The following is a 20,153-nucleotide window of genomic DNA, read 5'->3' as shown; positions in this document are numbered from 1 at the left end:
AACTTTTGTCCGTTCTTCACCACCTGTCCTCCCCAGCCAGCTCCTAGCCATCCTTTGCGCCTAAAGGCCATCTATCTCTCTTCTCCCTGCACATCTCTGGAGTTCTTATCGTGAGCCAGCAAGAGCCCCTTCCCGTCCATTCAGGGCTGTGTGGGCAGTAAGATGCCCCGGGTACTTACAGAGTGGGCTGTTTGCTTAGAAGAGCCACGGGGAGGTGTGCACCCCTGGAATGCTGGAGCCAGTGGTGGCGGAGTTTCCCTGATCCCTCCCTAAGTGACCCCATACCGATTTTCTTTCAGCCAGCTCTCCTCTTCATGCAGAGTCTGTTAATCTTCGTATCAGTTGTCATAAAAGCCATAACCAGCATTTATTAAGCACTTGTTATGTGCCAGGTACTGTAGTCGTGCCTTCTTGTTAATAGAAGTCAAATAACACGTTGACAGTTTCTTTATGCAGCGATATTTCAAAGCCCTGCCGGTGGTCTGCTTATTTCAAGCAATATTAAAGAATAAAATTCTAGTAGGCATTGAAAATGGTCCCTCATGTGCTTGATCTCATGTTTTCTTTTTTTTGTTAAGTTGAATTAAACTGTGGCTATTACAGCCCCCTGGTTTACTGTTCAGTACATTTTAGTACCTCAGTTTTGCTTTAGAAACACTATCCAAAATCTAAGTAATATTTTTCCTTTTTCCTTTCACGTTAGTTCATACAAATACATATATTTCCATGCATGTATATACGTTTTTTGTTTTTGTTTTTAAGCTTAAAGGGTATTGTAAAACAGCCCAACTCCTTTTTAGGGTTCCTTTTTCCTAGTAGATATTTGATAGTACTATTTCTTAACAAAGTACAGTTGGCCCTTCAACAACATGGGGGTTTGGAGCACTGACCCCACCCAGCCCAGTCAAAAATCCACATATAACTTTTGACTCCCCAAAAACTTAACTATGAATAGACTACTATTGACCAGAAGCTTTACCCATAACATAAACAGTTAACACAGGTTTTATATGTTATATGTGTTGTATACTCTTATTCTTACAATAAGGTAAGCCAGAGAGAAAATGTTAAGAAAATCATAAGAAAAAAATACATTTACAGTACTGTGCTATAAAAAATCTGCATGTGGGGCGCCTGGGTGGCTCAGTCGGTTAAGCAGCCGACTTTGGCTCGGGTCATGATCTCGCGGCCCGTGAGTTCGAGCCCCGTGTCGGGCTCTGTGCTGACAGCTCAGAGCCTGGACCCTGTTTCAGATTCTGTATCTCCCTCTCTCTGACCCTCCCCCGTTCATGCTCTGTCTCTCTCTGTCTCAAAAGTAAATAAACGTTTAAAAAAATAAATAAATAAAAAATCAGCATGTTAGTGAACCTGCATAGTTCAAACCCATGTGCAAAGGTCAGCTATAGGGCTGACCTCCCTCCTTTTAGTTATATTTACGTGTTACTTAGGGTGATTGTGGTAACTTATTTATGCTTATCAAAAACAGCAGGTGGGATCATTTAGGTAACTTTGAACCTACCTACCTATTCAATAATGTATATTGAAATACATATATAGATGAAGATGGAAGCTAATCTGTGAGATGCGCAAGAAATGGTCAATAGTATCTCAAAAGTGTCATAGCTAATTGTATTGTCAACTCAGAAACATAGCTTCCTTCGGAATTTGCTTCAAGGTGATTTATGGCCATCTCCCTCTTGTTCTGTAACAGTGGTAAGAGCCTCTGGTATCCAGTGCCCCTGACTTAACTAAGGACCTCCTCTTTTCCAGGTTTGATGAGTCCCTGTGGCAGACCTTGGACCTCACAGGTAAAAACCTGCACCCGGATGTGATCGGCCGGCTGCTGTCTCGAGGGGTGGTTGCCTTCCGCTGCCCACGATCATTTGTGGATCAACCATTAGTTGAACATTTCAGGTAAAAAAAAAAAAAAAAAAAAACTAGAAAAGACTATTTCTAAATCTTGAGGTAGAAGCAGATGAAAACTTACTTTTTTTCTATGTCCAGCCTTCTGGCCTGTGACAAGTCAGCTATGTAGTGGAATGTTAAGTGCATGCTTTGCTGTATGGCCTTTATGCTGAAACATGGCACTGCTTACCGTGATCCCATTCCCACTTTAAGTCAGGGTTACTTTTGGGCTCTTCCTGAGGGTCAGAGATGCACATTTTGCTTCTCAGGGGGGAGGGGGGTCCTCAGCAGATGCTCCTCGTGAGTCGCTTGAGGCAGGGGCCATGCACAGTACTCAACCAGCCTAGCTCTTGCCGCACTGGCCAGTTCTGATAAAGACAGTGTGTGAGGAGTCTTCCCGGATTTTGTAGCTCTGGGTTTCTGATCCAATGGTGGACAGATATGCAACCTGAAAGAAATGCCCTCTTTTTGTTTGCCTTGTGGAATGTTTTTGAAAAACTACTTCTCTTTTCCTCGTAGTTTTGCAGTATGGTTTAATGCCATCCCAAACTTGAGTGGAATGACTAGATACCGAACAGAAAGATAAGCTAAAAATGGCAGAGTTAAGGACAAAACAGGGATCCCAACTCTAGTTCTTTCCCCTTCCCTCCATGGTCATATGACTGCACCCCTCTTCCACTGGTGTTTATCCTTCTCCCATGGCTATTCCTTCTGGGTCTTCTTCACATGTGCCTCTTTCTCTGCTACTCTGGGGTCTGTCCCTGGCTGCCTTCCTCGATCCACACACTGTCTGCACACGCTGTCATACACCCACAGTTGTGCCAGAACCTTCCAATCCTCTTCTCTAGTTCATCCCTCTCTTTCAAACAACTAGGTCCAATTACCTAGAAACTTCCACACCTGTGTTTCCTCCAGGCCTCTCAATATTAGCCCTTTACAGCTTGCTCTTCTGCTGTCTTTTCTGTTTCAGTAATTCACTCACTCACCTTTGCCTCGAGGCATCATACGCAGAATCTTCTTGTCAGCCACCTCCAGCTCGTTCTCATGATGCCCACTGACTAATTTCCTAAGCAAAATGGGCAGCACCATTTTGACCTGGCGGAAATCCTCCTGAATTTTAAAATGAGTGAGGGAAAGGAGTTACTAGTAGGAATTATTTTAAGACCAAAACTGTACTTGAAATGTGTAGTAAGGATCCTGTTTGTGATTGGCTGCTCATTTGGGGAGGGGATGAGGTTGGATTTGATCTGGAGGTACTTGTGTGGGCCACCTTACATAGCCTCTCTTTTCTCCTGTCTGTGTTCAGCTCTTTCCGTGTGCAACACATGGATCTGTCCAACTCTGTAATCGATGTGTCTACCCTCCACGGCATTCTGTCCCGGTGCTCCAAGCTGCAGAATCTAAGCCTGGAAGGCCTCCAGCTGTCAGATCCCATTGTCAAGTGAGTGGCCGTCAGAAACATGTCCCACAGGCAGTTGTTTTCTGTATGTTAATTTTGTTTCCGGAATATATGTGGGGTGCCCTTCTGTCCATCTCCAGATGGACTCAGTATCTGTGCTTCTGCAGTACTGTGCGGGACTCATCCAGGCAATGCAAGTTGGCATGCTAACTATATGCCAGGACTTATGCTAGGTTCTAGACAAGCAAGGATGAATAGAGGCCCACTCCCTGCCCCATTCATGGGAGAGACAGATAATTACAGTGCAGTGTGTTTGTTAGATGCATGCATCCCACAGAGAGACCTAGTTAAATTTAGGGAGGGCAGCCTTCTCAGAGGAAGTGACTCTTAAGCTGAGTATTGCAGATATTCAGGTTGGAGAGCCCCATGTGACAAGGTAAAGAAGCAGTCTAGGTAAAGCTGCCTGTGCAGTTCTAAACTCTGAAGTAGTTGGGAACTGCTGGAGCGTAGGGCACAGTGAGGAGGTGACAGGAGGTGAGGACCTGATCATAATGGGCCCCTGCCATGCTATAAGAAGTCTGGACTCCATGATAGTCACTGAAGAGGGAAGTGTCGTAAAGAGACTGGATCTGAGAATGGAAGGAACATGTCAGAGTTCAAATTTAGGAAAATAACTTGTTAGGCACCTTGGCAGGTTAATCAGACAAGGGAAAAACTAGACTACTTAAGACGGTTTTGTGTTCACTCAGGTAAGAAATGATGAAACCTGATGCAAAAAATGCATAAAATTAACTACCAACATTTATTGGGCACTTTCAAAGGTCATCTCATAAATTCTCACAGCAACCTATGATGTAAGCTCTTGTTGTTCAGATATGAAAACTGAGGCACAGAGAGGTTGAATAACTTGTCCAAGGTCTCACAGGTAGTTAAGTGGCAGAACCACGATTTGAACTTGGTTATAGAGTGTGATTCCCGAACTCTAGCTCTTAATCACTGAATCCACTAACACAAGGCATTTGAGAATGCAGAAGAGAGGGCAAATTTGAGAGAAGTTTAATTGAAAGAACCTGGAGACTTGACAAGTAAAAGTGTGCCTATAAGTTAATGCTAATTATGGATGAAAAAGAAATAATGTTTATTCCATCATTCTTTTCTTTTTTTAATTTAAAAACTACATTGGGGCTCCTGGGTGGCTCAGCCAGTTAAGTGTTCCACTCTTTATCTCAGCACAGGTTTTGATTTCATGGTCATGAGTTCAAGCCCCGCATTGGGCTCCACGCTGGGCCTGCAACCTACTTAAAAAAATAATAAAAAATAAATAAAACTACATTGATTAGTATTTCTTGTGTGCTTCCTTTGTGCCAGGCATGTACTGAGCCCTTTATCACATTATATAATTTAATCTTAACAACCCTACCAAGAAGGTACTGATACTGCCATTTCACAGATGAATTAACTGAGGCAAAGCATCCTGCTTGGTGTCATACAGAGTGAGACAGGAGTTGAAACTCACTTCTGGCTCAAAGCCCTGTGTGTTTGAGTACTTAACTTCTCTAGCCTGTTTTCCTCAGAATGCTTACTAATTGAGTAATAGTGCGTATTGGTATTCTGACGTTTTCCTCCTTTTCCAGTAACCTAGCACAGAACTCAAATTTATTGCGACTAAATCTTTCTGGGTGTTCTGGATTCTCCGAATCTGCCCTGAAGACTTTGCTGAGCAGCTGTTCCAGGTAAGAATGATGTGAGATTTGATTATAGAACTGTTTTGGCAAATATACAACTATCCCTCCCATGGGAGTAGAATCGAATATATTTCTTGAGCTCTTCCTGACTCTGTGCTCCTGATGGTAACACAGCATCCATCCTTTACCCTCTGAACTTTCTGTTCAAGCTGAGGAGGCAGATCACTTGGGTTTGCTGGGGATACTTGTGTAGTGATCCCCCTTCTTTTTTTACTATTAAAACAAGGGAAATTTAGTACTGTGTTTATCAACAGTATGGTTGAAATTAATCTGTTTATACCTGACTATTCAGTCAGGCCTTTTCCCTATAATATCTATAGACCTAACTTAACGCAAATATCTAAATTTGGGTGGCTCCATGAAAAATATCTTTTGTGTCATATAATAATGTTAGTATATAAATAAAGGCTACAGTTACAGATACTACTAAATGGGAGGGGGACATGGCTCACAGAATACACAATACTGTGTTGTGTGTGTGCATTTGTGTGTCCTTTTTAATAATTCTTAATCTTTCTACTGTAGCATTGTATGTGTGTCTCTTTAATTTTTTTAATGTTTATTTATTATTTTGAGAGAGAGAGAGCACAAGCAGGGGAGGGGCAAAGAGAGAGGGAGACATAGAATCTGAAGCAGGCTCTAGGCTCTGAGCTGTCAGCACAGAGCCTGACATGGGGCTCGAACTCACCAACTGTGAGATCAGGACCCAAGCAGAAGTCGGACACTTAACTAATGAACCGACCACCCAGGCACCCCCGTATATCTCTTTAATCTGTTGAAAGTAGATTACCTTTGGATAAAAATATTATCAGTGAAGTAAAATGTGTAAACCTACATTTATTCAGCAGTGTCAGGAATGGGGTTTGTGGTTTAATGGTTGGATATTGTCTTTGAGTCCTTCATTTGCTCAGTTAGCAGAGGCCAGGTAAGATGAAGTGGCTTTTTGCAATGTCAACATTTCTTTATTGGGAATCCCTGGTATAATCCACCGATACATATTTTTTAAAGTGTCTCGAGTGATTGTTCAGTCTCTGGTTGTTTGCTAACAACATGGTTGGTTGAAAAAGAAAATAGCCTAGAGTTTCTCCATCTAGTCCTGTAATGAGGTTTGAGCCATCTAGAGGAGAGTGTTCCCTCCATTTCCAGAAGGGGGCATCACTCACTAAGGCAACTTTCTGAGGCAAACCAGGGCAGGGGAGTGTGTCAGGAGGGGAGAAGGCAGTTTCAGGTGAGCAGAGGGAGGTAGCTGCTTAGAGAAGCAGAGGTTCTGTGCGTGAAATGGCAAAGACTCTATCCATGGCTTTGTGTTCTCTTTGCAGCTTGAGACAGTGCTACTTACAGAACTCATTCCTGTGTTGTGCTTTCACGCTTTCCTTATTTCCCCTCTGGTGTGCAGATTGGATGAGCTGAACCTCTCCTGGTGTTACGACTTCACTGAGAAGCACGTGCAAGTGGCTGTCGCGCATGTGTCAGAGACCGTCACCCAGCTGAACCTCAGTGGCTACCGAAAGAATCTCCAGAGATCAGGTAAGACCCACTGGACACTGGACCCTTAACAGCGACCATACCGGCAGAAGGTTTCATTTACTGCAGAGCTTCTAAGTGCTGTCCTGCCTCCATTGTCTCAGTCCAGTACGCATAGTCTTGTTCCCATTGTCCAGAGGAGGTAGCAGCTGATTGGAAGGGTTAGGTGATGGACAGCCGGTGGGGTAGCATCAGGATTCGAATCCAGAATCTGGAAGTGAAAGCCTTTGTACTTTCAACCAACTTAAGCAGAACTTCTTTTAGTCAGCTGAATTATTAGGTAAGACCCCCAACATAGAATAGATGAATGCAGTGTTTGACCAGTAAGCAGTGGTGCTCAACCAGGGAGAGTTTTCCTGCCAAGGGGACATTCGGGAATGTCTGGAGACACTTGTGATTGTCACAGCTGCAGGGATGCTACTGGCATCCAGTGGGCAGAAGCCCGGAATGCAAGAAAGCAATGCACGGGACAGCAGAAGAACACAAAAAGGTAATCTGACCCAAATGTCAGAAGTGCCAAGGTTTGAAAAACCCTGTTCTCAGCCCTGTTTATAAGATCATATTACAACTCTTCTTAATTCAGTCTAAGAGGATCATGATGTTTAGTTTAATACGGGCATTTGAAGTCAGGGGTAATGTGCGAATAGCCAACAGTCTTTATAAGCCTCGACATTCAGTTGTGCTTTAATCTTCTAATATTGGCAAAACCTCGATTTGCAGAGATAAGTGTTTGCAAATGGCACAGGTTTTTTTTTTAATGGCTTCCCCTCGAGCTCTCAGGCTGTGGGCCACGCAAAGCCTTGTGAAGCTGCCAGCGCACCTCAGCCGTGTCTTTATGACTTGATATTAGCTCATAACTGTTTTATTTATTATAGAGTTTATTATACTTTAAAAGATTTGAATCAGACATTTGGAGAATGTATCTTCTTAGAATATTAGTATTTGAGACATGCTTCTCCAGAACAAATGTGTCTTTGGCAAAGTAAGATGTATCAGGCAATCAGAAGAGGAGCTAGATTCTTGGGAGCGGCCAGGGAGTTGAGTCCTTTGCCTGTGCCCAAGTCCAGACGCCTGCATCTTCAGACAGGGGATTATTTTCTTTTCTTTTTTTTTTTTAATTTGATTTTTTATTTTTTTAAATTTACACCCAAATTAGTTAGCATATAGTGCAATAATGATTTCGGGAGTAGAGTCCTTAGTGCCCCTTACCCATTTAGCCCATCCCCCCTCCCACTACCCCTCCCGTGACCCTCAGTTTGTTCTCCATATTTATGAGTCTCTTCTGTTTTGTCCCCCTCCCTGTTTTTACATTATTTTTGTTTCCCTTCCCTTATGTTCATCTGTTTTGTCTCTTAAAGTCCTCATATGAGTGAAGTCATATGACTTTTGTCTTTCTCTGACTAATTTCACTTAGCATAATACTCCTCCAGCTCCATCCACGTAGTTGCAAATGGCAAGATTTCATTCTTTTTTGATTGCCGAGTAATCCTCCATTGTATATATATACCACATCTTCTTTATCCATTCATCCATCGATGGCCATTTGGGCTCTTTCCATACTTTGGCTATTGTTGCTAGTGCTGGTATAAACATGGGGGTGCACGTGTCCCTTTGAAACAGCACACCTGTATCCCGTGGGTAAATGCCTAGTAGTGCAATTGCTGGGTTGTAGGGTAGTTCTATTTTTAGTTTTTTGAGGAACCTCCATACTGTTTTCCAGAGTGGCTTCACCAGCTTGCATTCCCAAGGGGATTATTTTTTTAGGCATCTGTAAAAGCAGCAGAGTGTTTTTCTTACCACTCTCCTATACACACGATACTTGTGTTTTACATTTTTCTCCTTTAAATACTGTTTTAAATCTGATTACAGTATCATACATTCTCAAAAATACAGAAAATATGGAAAAACAGCAAGAAAAACAAATCATCAGTAATCTCACTAACATCTTGCTGCTTTTTTTCCTGCATAAAAGTGTTTTTTAAAGTGGGACATAGTGCATGAAATACTTTAGAAAACCCTTTTATTCCCTCCAGATAATCCCATTTTTAGTAGCTCTCCCACATCATTGTCAGTGGCTGTGTGATATTCCATCAAATAGATAAAGAATGATTTATATTGATTGAATAATAATTCCTTCACTTGATCTCCTTGTAATGGACTTTTAGAGTCTTTCCAGTTTTTTCCTTTTATAAACAACCTTGTCATGAACATAAACAGACCTTTGAGTGCATTTCTAAGGGTGGGATCTTAAAAGTGGAATTGCTGAGTCAAGGATTGGGCTCTGTTCTTAAGCTCTGGGTAGTTCTTGCCAAATTGCCTCCCAAGGATTTTAAACTCCCACCAGTGAGCAGCCTCTTCACATTGAATCTCACCACTAGTTCTCTGCTCATCCCTAAGACAAGAAAAGGCAGTGCCTCATACCTGAATTTGCTGTTTCTTTATTGAGAGTCTTTCTGAATGAACGAGGTTCTAGCTGCAAGGTTGAGGGACTCTGCTATAGGCAAGCTGCTGTTAATTTGTCCCAAGTTTGGCTTAAAACACTTCTGTTGTTCCTCCAGAAGAGAACAGAGCGCCTGTTTACCAAGGTTTGGCAAGAATAATGGGTAATAAAATTGTGCTTGCTAGACACATTCAGGGCAAGGACAAAGACCTAGAGTTTAAGTTGAAGTATGTGTTTTCTTAATTATATAGTGGGAATCAGATTTTTTTAAATATCTTTAACAATGGCACACACTGCTTCACTATTTAGAAGATAATATAAATGTCATTTTAGCTCCCAGACTGGTGCCAGTCCACCCGGGTTCAACTTCGTGCTCTGCCATTTACTTTGTGGTCGTGAGCAAGTTGCTAAACTTTTCTGTTCCTCAGTTTCCTCATGAGTAAAATGGAGGGAGTGGTAGTGAAGCCTGTCTCTTAGAGTTGCAGTTAAGAATAAATGGTTTAATCTCACATAGCATGTTAACGCTAGTGAGAGTACAATAATTGTTGGCTATTACACCCCCACCGACCTCCCCATGGGGCAGTAGGGGCTGACCGAGGTCTTGGAGGACCCAGCTCTTGGTCTTGGATGTGCCCTTGACTTCTCTAGATGAAATCGCTCTCCCCTAAAATGATGGGTTAGATTTGGGGATTTGTAAGATGCCTTCTGGCTCAGGCAGAGCTTCGGTTAGTGGTGAAATGAAGGGGATCGTGTGTAGAGGGAATCTATACTCGTAAGCAGTTACTATTTACTAACCCTTTCTGCTGAGGGATGGCCAGGGCTTAAGTGAGGGCTGGAGACCAACCAGTTTTACCCCCCAAGGTTTTGTTCTTTCCTGGGTGGCATCAAAATAACATGGTATCTGATTTTGAGTTTTGTTGATGGCTGGTTGGCTGGCTAGGTGGTGGGTCACTCAAAATTGTACTGTGCGCTTCTTCGTTTTTTAGTCACTCATTAAACAAATGTTTATTGAGCACCTACGATGCACAAAGCCCTGTTCCAGACTTGGGAGCTGTGGCCTTGAACCAAACTGATGAAGTCACCCCTGTATAGTTTATGTTCTGGTGGGGGAGGCAGGCAACCAACAGATGACTAAATGTGATGAAAGGAGATGAGATGGAGGGAGAAAGAATGGAGCAGAGTGACCAGGCAGAGCACAGGCCGGAGGGGCTTATTTTCAAATGGAATGGCCAAAGAGGGCCTCTCTGAGGAAGTGATGCTTGAACAAAGGCCTGAATGAAAGGCATGAGCTGTATAGATAAGTGAGGAAAGAACATTCTAGAACTGAGGACCAGCAAGTGCAAAGGCCTTATATGGGAGGCAGTGTGTGAGAGGGAGCAAGGAGGACAGTGATAGGAGGTAAGGTAGCCCAGGGTTCTCTAAGCCGAGGCAGAAGCTTTGTTCAGAATTTTCCTGAGTGAGATGGGAAGCCGTTGTAGCATTTTGAGCAGGGAATGATGTGATATGATCTGACTCACCTTTAAAAGTCTTCTTCCAGTGCCATGTTGAGAAAAGGCTGTAAGAGCCTCGGGTGGTGACTTTGGTGGTGGTAAGAAATGATCAGATGGTAAAAAGCCAACAGAACAGGCTTCGGTAACAGACTGGATGTGGGATGTGAGAAAACAGTTGAGTGTGACTTTGGGGTTCCGGCCTAAGCAGCTGGATGGGTGGCTTGAGCACCTTCTCAGAGATGGAAAAGACTTAGGGAAGGGGCAGATTTAGAGAAGAAATGAAGTTTTGCTTTTAGGCATGACTTTGAGATGCCTGTCACCTATCACAGTGGGTGTGTTGAGGAGACGGTTTAAAATGCAAGTCTAGGGGCACCTGGGTGGCTCAGTCAGTTAAGCGTCCGACTTCAGCTCAGGTCACGATCTCGCAGTCTTTGAGTTCGAGCCCCGCGTCAGGCTTTGGGCTGATGGCTCAGAGCCTGGAGCCTACTTCTGATTCTGTGTCTCCCTCTCTCTCTCTCTCTCTGCCCCTCCCCCGTTCATGCTCTGTCTCTCTCTGTCTCAAAAATAAGTAAACGTTAAAAAAAAAAAAATTTAAAAAAAATTAAATGCAAGTCTAGGTTTAGGTTGCCAGGGAGGGACTGGGGCTGACGGCAGCCCCATGTTTTCCTTCCCACAGGAAATGAAGCTGGTTTTAAAAATAAATAACATCTACTGATTCATTTTCTGATTGCAAAGTAGCACATGTGACTTTCTTCCAAATTCTGCAAAGGTACCTGTGATTCCACCAACCTTGTGTATATTTCCTTCTGGCCTTCCCCTGCTACACCCACTGGTTTTGTTTTCACTATACAGTATATCTTCAGTATTTTTTCATGTCATTAAGTGTTATTTAAAAGCTTTTGAAGGGGCACCTGGAGGGCTCAGTCAGTTAAGTGCCCAACTTCGGCTCAGGTCATGATCTCACGGTTCATGAGTTCAAGCTCCGCATCTGGCTCTTTGCTTTCAGCACAGAGCCTGCTTCAGATCCTCTGTCTCGTCCTCTCTCTGCCCCTCCCCTGCTCTCTCTCTCTCCCTCTTTCTCTCAAAAATAAATAAACATTAAAAAAATAAATAAATAAAAGCTTTTGAATAACCGTCATTGGCATTGTGTTCCACAGAATGGAGGGAGGTTAATGGATTAAAATAATTGGGGGAAGGGTTAGTATAGCTATGCTAAAATGAATGTCTTCGTGCACACCTAATTGTTTTTCTAAAATTGGAATTACTGAGCCAAAGTGCCGAGTGTATAATGCTCAGAACACACACACACACACACACAAAGAATCTGCTTATCCTAAAAAAAATCCATTTGCTCCCCTGAATGGCTGCAGGAAATTAAATATCCACTTGCAGTGTATGTGAGATCTGCTTAATTGTATTTCATCAATTCTGGGTATTATGATAGAATTTTTTTTTTCATTTGATGGCTAAAAAGCAATATTTCAATTTTATTTTGCTTTTCTTATTCCATTCATACCTGTTTTGCCAAGTATCTCTTCATATTCTTCACCCATTTTCTATATTTAGCTTTCTCTTCTCTTTATATAAGACCATTAACTGTCTATTGCATGTATCTTGAAAACATTTGCAGTTTTCTGACACTTCTTTAATTCTGTTTGTGTTTTGTGTTGCTTTAACATGGTAGAGTTAAAATTTTTATGTAGCAAATTGTCAGTGTTTCCTTTGTGTGTTCTTTTGTGTTTAGAAAAACCTTACCTATCCCAAGATCCAGTGAAAGAAAATACTCATATTTTTGCATTTAGGACTTGTTAATATGTATGGAATTTATTTGGAAATATTATTTGAGTTGGAGAAATAAGTCTTTTTCTGCCTGTGGTAGCAATATCATTTTTTAAAAATAATCCATGATTTCCCCTATTGATTTTAAGTGCTACCTTTATAATATGTTGTTTGTTTACATATGGTGGTGTTTGGTTTTGCTTTTTGCTATTATGAATGGGATTTTTGTTTGTTTTCTTTTCTTCCCCAGGCAGTGTTTGCACATACATAGATAAGCTATGGATTGTTGTTAACCTGTTGTGTTACATAGTTCTCCTACTATTTTCAGTTGATTCTCTTGGATTTTCTGGGTTCAAAAATCTTACATGCCAAGATGATGACTTTGTGTTTTGTGTCTAGTAGAGTGACTAATTGCATTGTCCCAAAGTTTTATTAGCACAATGTTAAAGATAGTGTTAATAGCAGATACCCTTGTGGTGTTCCTCATTTAATCGTGCCCATCATTTTTTCCCCTAGATGTCTCTACCTTAGTTGGAAGATGCCCCAATCTTGTCCACCTAGACTTAAGGTATTTTTTTTGTTTATTTCTTTTCAAACAAAAATTGAAAAGTCATGACTGATCATTGAAGGAGGAAAGCATCTTAACATGTTGAAGGAACCAAACGGTCAGCTAATTCTGTCTTCTCCATCTGAATTGATGGATAGGTTGGGAATTTTTTCTTCTGCTCTGTTACAGTGATAGTGTCATGCTGAAGAATGACTGCTTTCCAGAATTTTACCAGCTCAACTACCTCCAACATCTGTCACTCAGTCGATGCTATGATATCATACCTGAAACTTTACTGTAAGTATTTTCATTGTCTAAAACTAGAAGACAGGGAGCAAAGGAGATGTCACTTGGGATTAATATCTGTTATTGTAAGTAGCAGATGTTTAAAACTTGGCATCAATATTAGTGGGCCACAAATAGGTTAGGGAAGACCAGCAAAATAGAAAACCCAAGGCAAAATTTTTTGTTTAAAATATCTAGAAAAGTTGAGTTGATTGGGATAGTTTACTAAACATTTATTATTTACCTAGAAGCACGTTTAGATATTACAATACTGTACTAATATCTGGAAGATTTACAAAAGGAGAAGACAGTTTTTACCTCTGGGGAGCTCACAGTAATAACTGGGAGGCAGATCAGTGGAGGCTTCCCCCCCACCCCATATTTTTCAAGTCAACCCCAGTTGACTGTGAGAGGCTCCCTCTGGCCTTGGAGGAAAGTTGTGTAATCTTCTAGTGATGGCTGTTCTGGACGGTAGTCAGGGAATGGGAAGAATGGCAGAATGTAAATGGTAAATATCAGAAGAGTCTAATGCTGTCTTGGAATAGGGGGAGATTGAAGTCCAGAAGAGAGAAATGTCTTAACCCAAAGCTGTAAAGTAAGTTAATGACTGAGCCGGGTCTATGTCCTAGGTTTTCTGGATGGATGAAAATAGTCTATATCTAATCCGGTAGCTCTTAGGAGGGTTAATTTTGTACCTGCTCAGCAACTTCCACAAAAATTTGCACAAAGGAAAAAGAAGTAGATCTTTCTTTTGGAAAGTGCTATGCTCACATCATCCCAGGAATAATATTATTTATTTGTTTGTTTTTAAAAAGTTTCCTTTCTTTTATCCCCAAAGGGCTGGAAGATCCTTCCTCATGTAGAATGTAAATGCATAGCAATTTCATTGAAAACCACAAGAAGTCAGTATCTTGAATTTGGTCAGGTGCCCTTCTTTCTTATTCCAGCCAGTATGCCCTGAAAGAGGCTGCTGACCTCCTGTATGTAGCTCACTATCCAGATGAAGGTAATTTAGCCTCTGGCGTCTACCAAAGAAAGGTGGTAAATTTGAACAAAGAATTTATGTAGTCTTTGAATGATTGGTTTGAATCTTCTAAGTTGGTTTTAAGAATTAATAAATCAGATACTTCAGGTATCTGAAGGTAACTTCAGGTTAACTAGTAGAGTTAGAGAGTCCAGTAATTCTGTTTTTAATTAATCGCTTTAATTAATCTTGGGGCTCAGGGTCTCTGCTGGTATCTCATTTGAAAAAGCACTACCTAACAGGGATGCTAGGATTTACATCCGTGGCTCTGAGAGGTAGGGTGTAAATTCATATCCATGGAACTGTTACTGAAATCTCCTGTCCTTTCTAGTATCCAAAACTCCTAAGAGCCTCTAGCATCTACCTAGAAAGGCATTTCTGTCTTCCGTCTTTCCTGTCCTTGCCCTCTGGGCTTCAGCCTCATTGCCTGTGCAGCCCCCTGGGGATCAGTGTGTTTTGGTTGCTTTTCTCAAGAGAATCTCTCCAGATGTCTCACTTTCATTCTTTCTCTCCAGAAAAAGAAGCTAAGCAGGTAATCCCCAGATGTTGTTTTTTGGTGTTTTTTTTTTTTTTTTTTTTTCTTGAGCAGAGGCTAAGGGAAGGCTGTGAGCTCTCACAGTTTAGTGTAAGATAGTAACACTTCCATGGTGTAATACCTGCAGGCAGTATGACTTGATGCTTAAGCGTACAGACCTCAGGTCACAACAGACTTAGGTTTGAACCTTCACTGCCTTCTTGTGACTTGTCTAAATCTTACCTTGAAATGAGAGAAATAGGGGCATCAGGAGTTTAATTTACAAATCAGACCACCAAAAGAGTAACACAGAGAGAAAAGATGCTGTGCTTGAACTTTAAGGTAAAAGAGGATGTTTCTTCAGGCATTATGTAAATAATACGTACATTGATTTACCTTCTGAACCCATTAAGATTAATTTGCTTGTACCCTATCCTTAGGAGTTTTTCAAGATAAAATGTTATTCTCTCTACTTCCATTCCGGCAGCTGATGTATTTGAAATTCATAGTAAGAATTCTAGGATCCTCAGTAGTAATTTTGAGAAAGCTGTTTATGCTAAAGAATTTTTATTTCTTATCTCAAAAGTGGGAAAATAAAATTTGAATGACTTTCTTCTGTAATGATAGTGCTTTAGAATACTTGGGTAATCAGATTTTTCTTCCCCAGGATATGTCCACATTGTGTCTATTTTCTTACGCCTTTATCGATCTTATCCCGTAAGTCTGAACTCTCTTCTGATTGTTCTGTATTTCTCATTCAAGTAAGAAAGCCAAGCTGGAGGTAGCAAACTGATCTGGCATTAGGAGAGACTAAATAAAAAGTCTGTTGTAGGGAGAATTCCTAGTTAGGCATTTACTAAATTTTATGAGGAAAACAGGATCGTGTAGTGGAGGTGAGGTATGAACGTGTGAGGGGGTCTGTAAATATCTTCTGTTTCCTGAGATTCAGCAAAGATACTAAAGACATTACCAGTGTCCGTTTATGCTTCCTAAATTAGAAGTCATTGCTCTTCAGAGATTTATTCCTATTCACCAGCCTTCAGTTGCTTTTCAATCTAGAAAGATGCTTAGAAATTTGTTCTCCTGTGTTGTAGATGATACATGTACGAAGGGGCTTTCAGTGTTTTTTTATTTTTGTGGTCTCGTTAAAAGTGTAAAGACTTTCTGGTTTTTTGACTTGGGTTGGTCCGTTGTCCACCATCCCATCAAAGACAGCTCCCTCCTTTTTCAGCTGGGACACCTGAGTGTCTTCTGAGAATCTGCTGTCATGTCCTTCCTCGCCGAGCGTCCTTCCCAGCGCTGTTGCAAGAACATTTCCTCTTCTGCCATCCGCTGTACCTCCTTTCCTTGCTCCCACCTCTAGGTTCTGCTTCTGACACCGTCCACTCTAGAATGACTTACAGTTTGTCTAATTTGGATATCGCAGCACCTGAATTTTCATCACAAAGTTCTCAAATACTCAGATTTCACGTAAGAGGGACTTAAGGTTGGGGCAGAATTGCTGTCATCTTAAGCAATGACGAGTATAAACATCTATGAATTGTGATCTTTCTTTGCACTTCTGTCTCTATGGTCCCAGAGGTTAGTTTACTTCAAGAACAGCAGTTTGTTCTTCCTGATTTTCCATGGTGTCTGTTGTAACCTCCAGATCTTATTGGCCTTTTATGAACACCAAGCATATTTATTTTATTTAGATAGTACTCGTATTTTCTAAAGTGCCCTTCGTCTTTATTCAGCTAACATGTATTGAACGTCTATGGTGTTTACTACGCTTTGTTGAATGTAGAATAAATACATTTAGAGGGTAGTGGGGTGACTGGGAGAACAGGTTGAACGTGGAAAAGTCCTAAGGCCAGCTGAACAGTTTGAGTTCCGTAAACAAGAGGGCAGCATCAAAGGCTGTGGAGCAGGTGAGTGGGAGGGGTGACATAATCTGAGCTAGGCTCTAGGAAGATGCCTTGGGCACTGGTATATAGAATAGGCTGGAAGGAAGAAAGATTGGAGGCAAGGTGACAATTACTGTGAGGAAAGTTTGGTTTTTTAGTAGTTACCAGCAAAATGAAAATATAAAGGATGCTTCTAACTCTAGGCCACTGATGTGTTCATTGATCTGCAGTGGGATTTTGTTGATATTCCAAACTAAATATTCCCTTTCCTAAGACTTTGTACTGTGTGTCCCAACCTGGAGCAAATACAGATCAGAGAGATGAATTTCTAAGCACATAGATCTGGGTTAAGAAGAAAGAATCATTACCTAAAGTATTTACTTTGGAGAAATAGGCTCCCTTTTTTGTGGACCAGAATTTCACTGTTGACAGAGTTGAATTTCACTTAATGGGAAATACCTGAGAAGAGGATTGGCCTATATGTGACCAAAACCAAACCAAAACAACAGCAAAAATGGTAATGTGTGGAGAAGTCAGATGGCTCTTGCCTCTCGTAGAAAAGGTGTGATTGATTATTTATTTTTTTCTGTCTGCACCCAACTATATAACCCCGTCTAAAAGATCTTAGTGAAGTCACTGTTAGGTTTTATCACAGGTGATGGACTTATTAAGAAGTTACCTTAACTTCTGCTGCTGATCTTTTGAGAGGAAGAGTCTAGTTCAACTAAAGGTCAAGTCCATATTTTGAAATTACATGTAACTTGTGGTGATTCTTTACCATCACTACCTTCTAGCTTCTCACAACACAGTAACGCCTTTTGTTTTAAATCGAGAATGGAGGAAGGAAGCAAATATGGTTGGGTTTTAAAGAAACCTCAGAGTTTTTAGGTTGGGAGAAATTTAACAAAATGCGCTGCGTGTGTCCTAAGGCTGTGTTGTCTTGAGCCTCAGTCTGTGCTTTCTGGTTTGATTCACCTTTGCTGTTTTCTCAAATCCTTGATTGTGAATTATGTTTTCAGTTTGTGTTTTATAGAATATGATACAAATTGTAAAAATTGGGTCATGTAACCCTAGTGGATCTGTTACCATAGATACTGCTACTCTGAAAGGTTTCTCTTCCTTTCCAGTGAACTTGGAGAAATTCCCACACTAAAAACACTACAAGTTTTTGGAATCGTGCCAGACGGTACCCTTCAACTGTTAAAAGAAGCCCTTCCTCATCTACAGATTAATACTTCCCATTTCACCACCATTGCCAGGCCGACCACTGGCAACAAAAAGAACCAGGAGATATGGGGCATCAAATGCCGGCTGACACTGCAAAAGCCCAGTTGTCTATGAAGTATTTTTTGCAGGATGGTGTCTCCTCTTTTCTTTGGAACAGGGAAAATAGGCAGGAAGCCCGCTTGCTGGAGCACTCAGCTATTGTTATTCTTGGTTTTCCCTTTGCCTTCATTCTGCAAGTATATTAGACAACCATTGAGAGAAAACTATGAAGTTTTGCTTTTTCTAAGTAACTATAAAAGCTTCCGTCACTGCTTCTGTGCCTTTAAAAGCCTAAGTTTTAGGCCTTTTGAAATTTTAGGAGAACCGGTAATTTCAAGAGACCTTAAACAGCAAGATTTGAGCCACCTCTTCCAAGTGCCCTTCTTATTCAATCTATTTAGAATCAAGTATAAGAGTCACCACCAGCAAATCATTTTCACAGTCTATATGGTAACTTTCTTCTATTTAACTTTTCAGTATTGCTTTATGAGACATAGATTGGTAGAAGAATAAGCTATTTGTATTGTGAGTGGAACAAAAGAATCATAGGATGGATAGTAGCATTTGTGGTAATCTCTTCTGGAGATAGAAAAATATGCATTTCAACTTTGCCTTTAGATTTGAAGCTAGGCTCATGGAAACAAATAGCCCTGGGCAATTCACCTGGAAACCTAAATTTTAAAAAACAGCTAACCAACCAGAGGTAAAGAATTGGTATGGACTTTGAAGGCTCAAGAGGCAACTTCCTATGACGAGGTAATCTGAAGTACCGTCTAATGCACGTTACTGAAGTTTCCTTCGTGGACTTTGTTCCCAGAATTCTGTATTAGCTGAGGAAACAGAACTGTGGTCTTCTAACTTTGCGATCAAATCATGTTAAGTGGGTTCTTTAGCTTTTAAAGTGGCTCACTTTGTTTTAGAAAGGCGGTGGTAACCAGTCTTTGCTCTCGAAATTTTGGACAGAATGCCAAACTGAAGTTGCCTGCCATTTTCCTTTATTGCCAAGGCTCTTAAAGTTATTTTTATATTACTCTGGAATCAAGTATTTTACATTGCCTTTAAAAAAAAATTGTCTCCCACGATAATTGCTTGAAAGCCATTGTTTTATAAAGTTACTGGACCTAGAGTCCTGTGAGAACTGCATGCTCGTTCACTCAGAAAGACACGCCAGAAGTAGGTATGTGTTCTGTGCAGTTTCAAAGCAGTAAGACAGCTTGAACCTATGTAAAAGTTAAAACTCAGGTGTGGAACCTTTTGATAGGAACAGTGATTTTTTTTTTTTTAATGGTGTCTAGAAGAAAAATGATTACGTTCTACTAAAAAAAACAAAAACAAAAAAAAAAACGACACAAAACACTAACTTCCTATTTACACTGATGACCTTCCCTGATGTTCAAAATGGAACAAAAAAAGCCAAAACCCGTCATTTCTATTAACGTTGTTTTCAAATCAGGTTTTTCGAATGTTAGAAACAACGATGCGAAGTGCCCTTACCTGCTCAGACCTAAGGACGAACATTTTACAGTGGTGTTATACAAGAAATGATTATGTTTTGATTTTGTACTGGTTAAAAAAGTGCTAAATTTACTACGTGAAATTATTGTTTACAGATTAGTGACAAGGGCTGATGATAGGATCCAGATGGGCTGTGATTTCCAGATGCCCTCAGACACACAGTACTTCCAGACTCAAGTCCAGCCATAAGCTATTTTGCTAACATGTCAGAGTAATCTGTATTTTTGTATGTGATTTCTACTTTTATAGACTTGTTTTAAAATAAAACACATTTTTATAAAAATGAGTACTTCAGCTAACTTGTATTCCTTTTTTCTTTTTTTTTTTTTTTCTTAAGTCCGGTGGTTGAAATTAGAAAGCATTTGGTGTGGTGTGCCCTTGATCCTGGCCCTCTAGTTAAGGCCCTACAAAATGAGCCCTAAAATGATCCTCTTTGTTCCATCCACTTCATCTGCTTATTATCAAATTAAAATGATAGTTTATAAGGCTTTCGGAGAAGGTGCTAAATACAGGCTTTTTCTTTACAGTGCTTCTAAAATAGTAACACTTCTAAAACATTTGCAGTTCAGGTGATGAGTGTGATAGTCAGGTACTGTCAGTGAAAGGCAGCTAGTAGCACTCTTTAAATAGAGACTGGGTCAGCTTATACTGCATATTTTACTTTCATTAGGAAACTTTGAATAGTTCAGTCTGTACCTACAGATCTTGGGAATTCAGTTTCTTTTGAACCCGTCCATTCAAATGGTAGTGTGATTCTTACTGAACATTACCCAGCTTTTCTGGGTGCTTTTCATTATGTTCTGTTATTATCACTACTATGCTTCCTTTTTTAAT

At 40.7% G+C, this 20,153-nt stretch overlaps 1 protein-coding gene across 2 annotated transcripts in view; it reads left to right on the top strand.

Moving 5' to 3' along the window:
- SKP2 (S-phase kinase associated protein 2) overlaps nucleotides 1-19,605 on the top strand; it is a 32,470-nt gene extending 12,865 nt beyond the window's left edge. Inside the window, exons 4-10 of one of the 2 annotated variants that reach the window (XM_015077583.3) lie at nucleotides 1,771-1,914; nucleotides 3,212-3,346; nucleotides 4,939-5,037; nucleotides 6,446-6,576; nucleotides 12,799-12,850; nucleotides 13,019-13,126; nucleotides 17,666-19,605. In XM_015077583.3, the coding sequence (XP_014933069.1) occupies nucleotides 1,771-1,914; nucleotides 3,212-3,346; nucleotides 4,939-5,037; nucleotides 6,446-6,576; nucleotides 12,799-12,850; nucleotides 13,019-13,126; nucleotides 17,666-17,879 (883 nt within the window). In that variant the 3' untranslated portion in view covers nucleotides 17,880-19,605. Of the gene's footprint in view, nucleotides 1-1,770; nucleotides 1,915-3,211; nucleotides 3,347-4,938; nucleotides 5,038-6,445; nucleotides 6,577-9,131; nucleotides 11,053-12,798; nucleotides 12,851-13,018; nucleotides 13,127-17,665 lie in introns of those variants that run through there. The other variant, XM_053201464.1, reaches the window with a different exon arrangement.
- Nucleotides 19,606-20,153: the final 548 nt, after the last annotated feature.

This window comes from Acinonyx jubatus, chromosome A1, assembly GCF_027475565.1.
Source record: "Acinonyx jubatus isolate Ajub_Pintada_27869175 chromosome A1, VMU_Ajub_asm_v1.0, whole genome shotgun sequence".
Classification (NCBI taxonomy): Eukaryota; Metazoa; Chordata; class Mammalia; order Carnivora; family Felidae; genus Acinonyx; species Acinonyx jubatus.
This window is presented reverse-complemented; position numbering and strand designations above follow the sequence as displayed.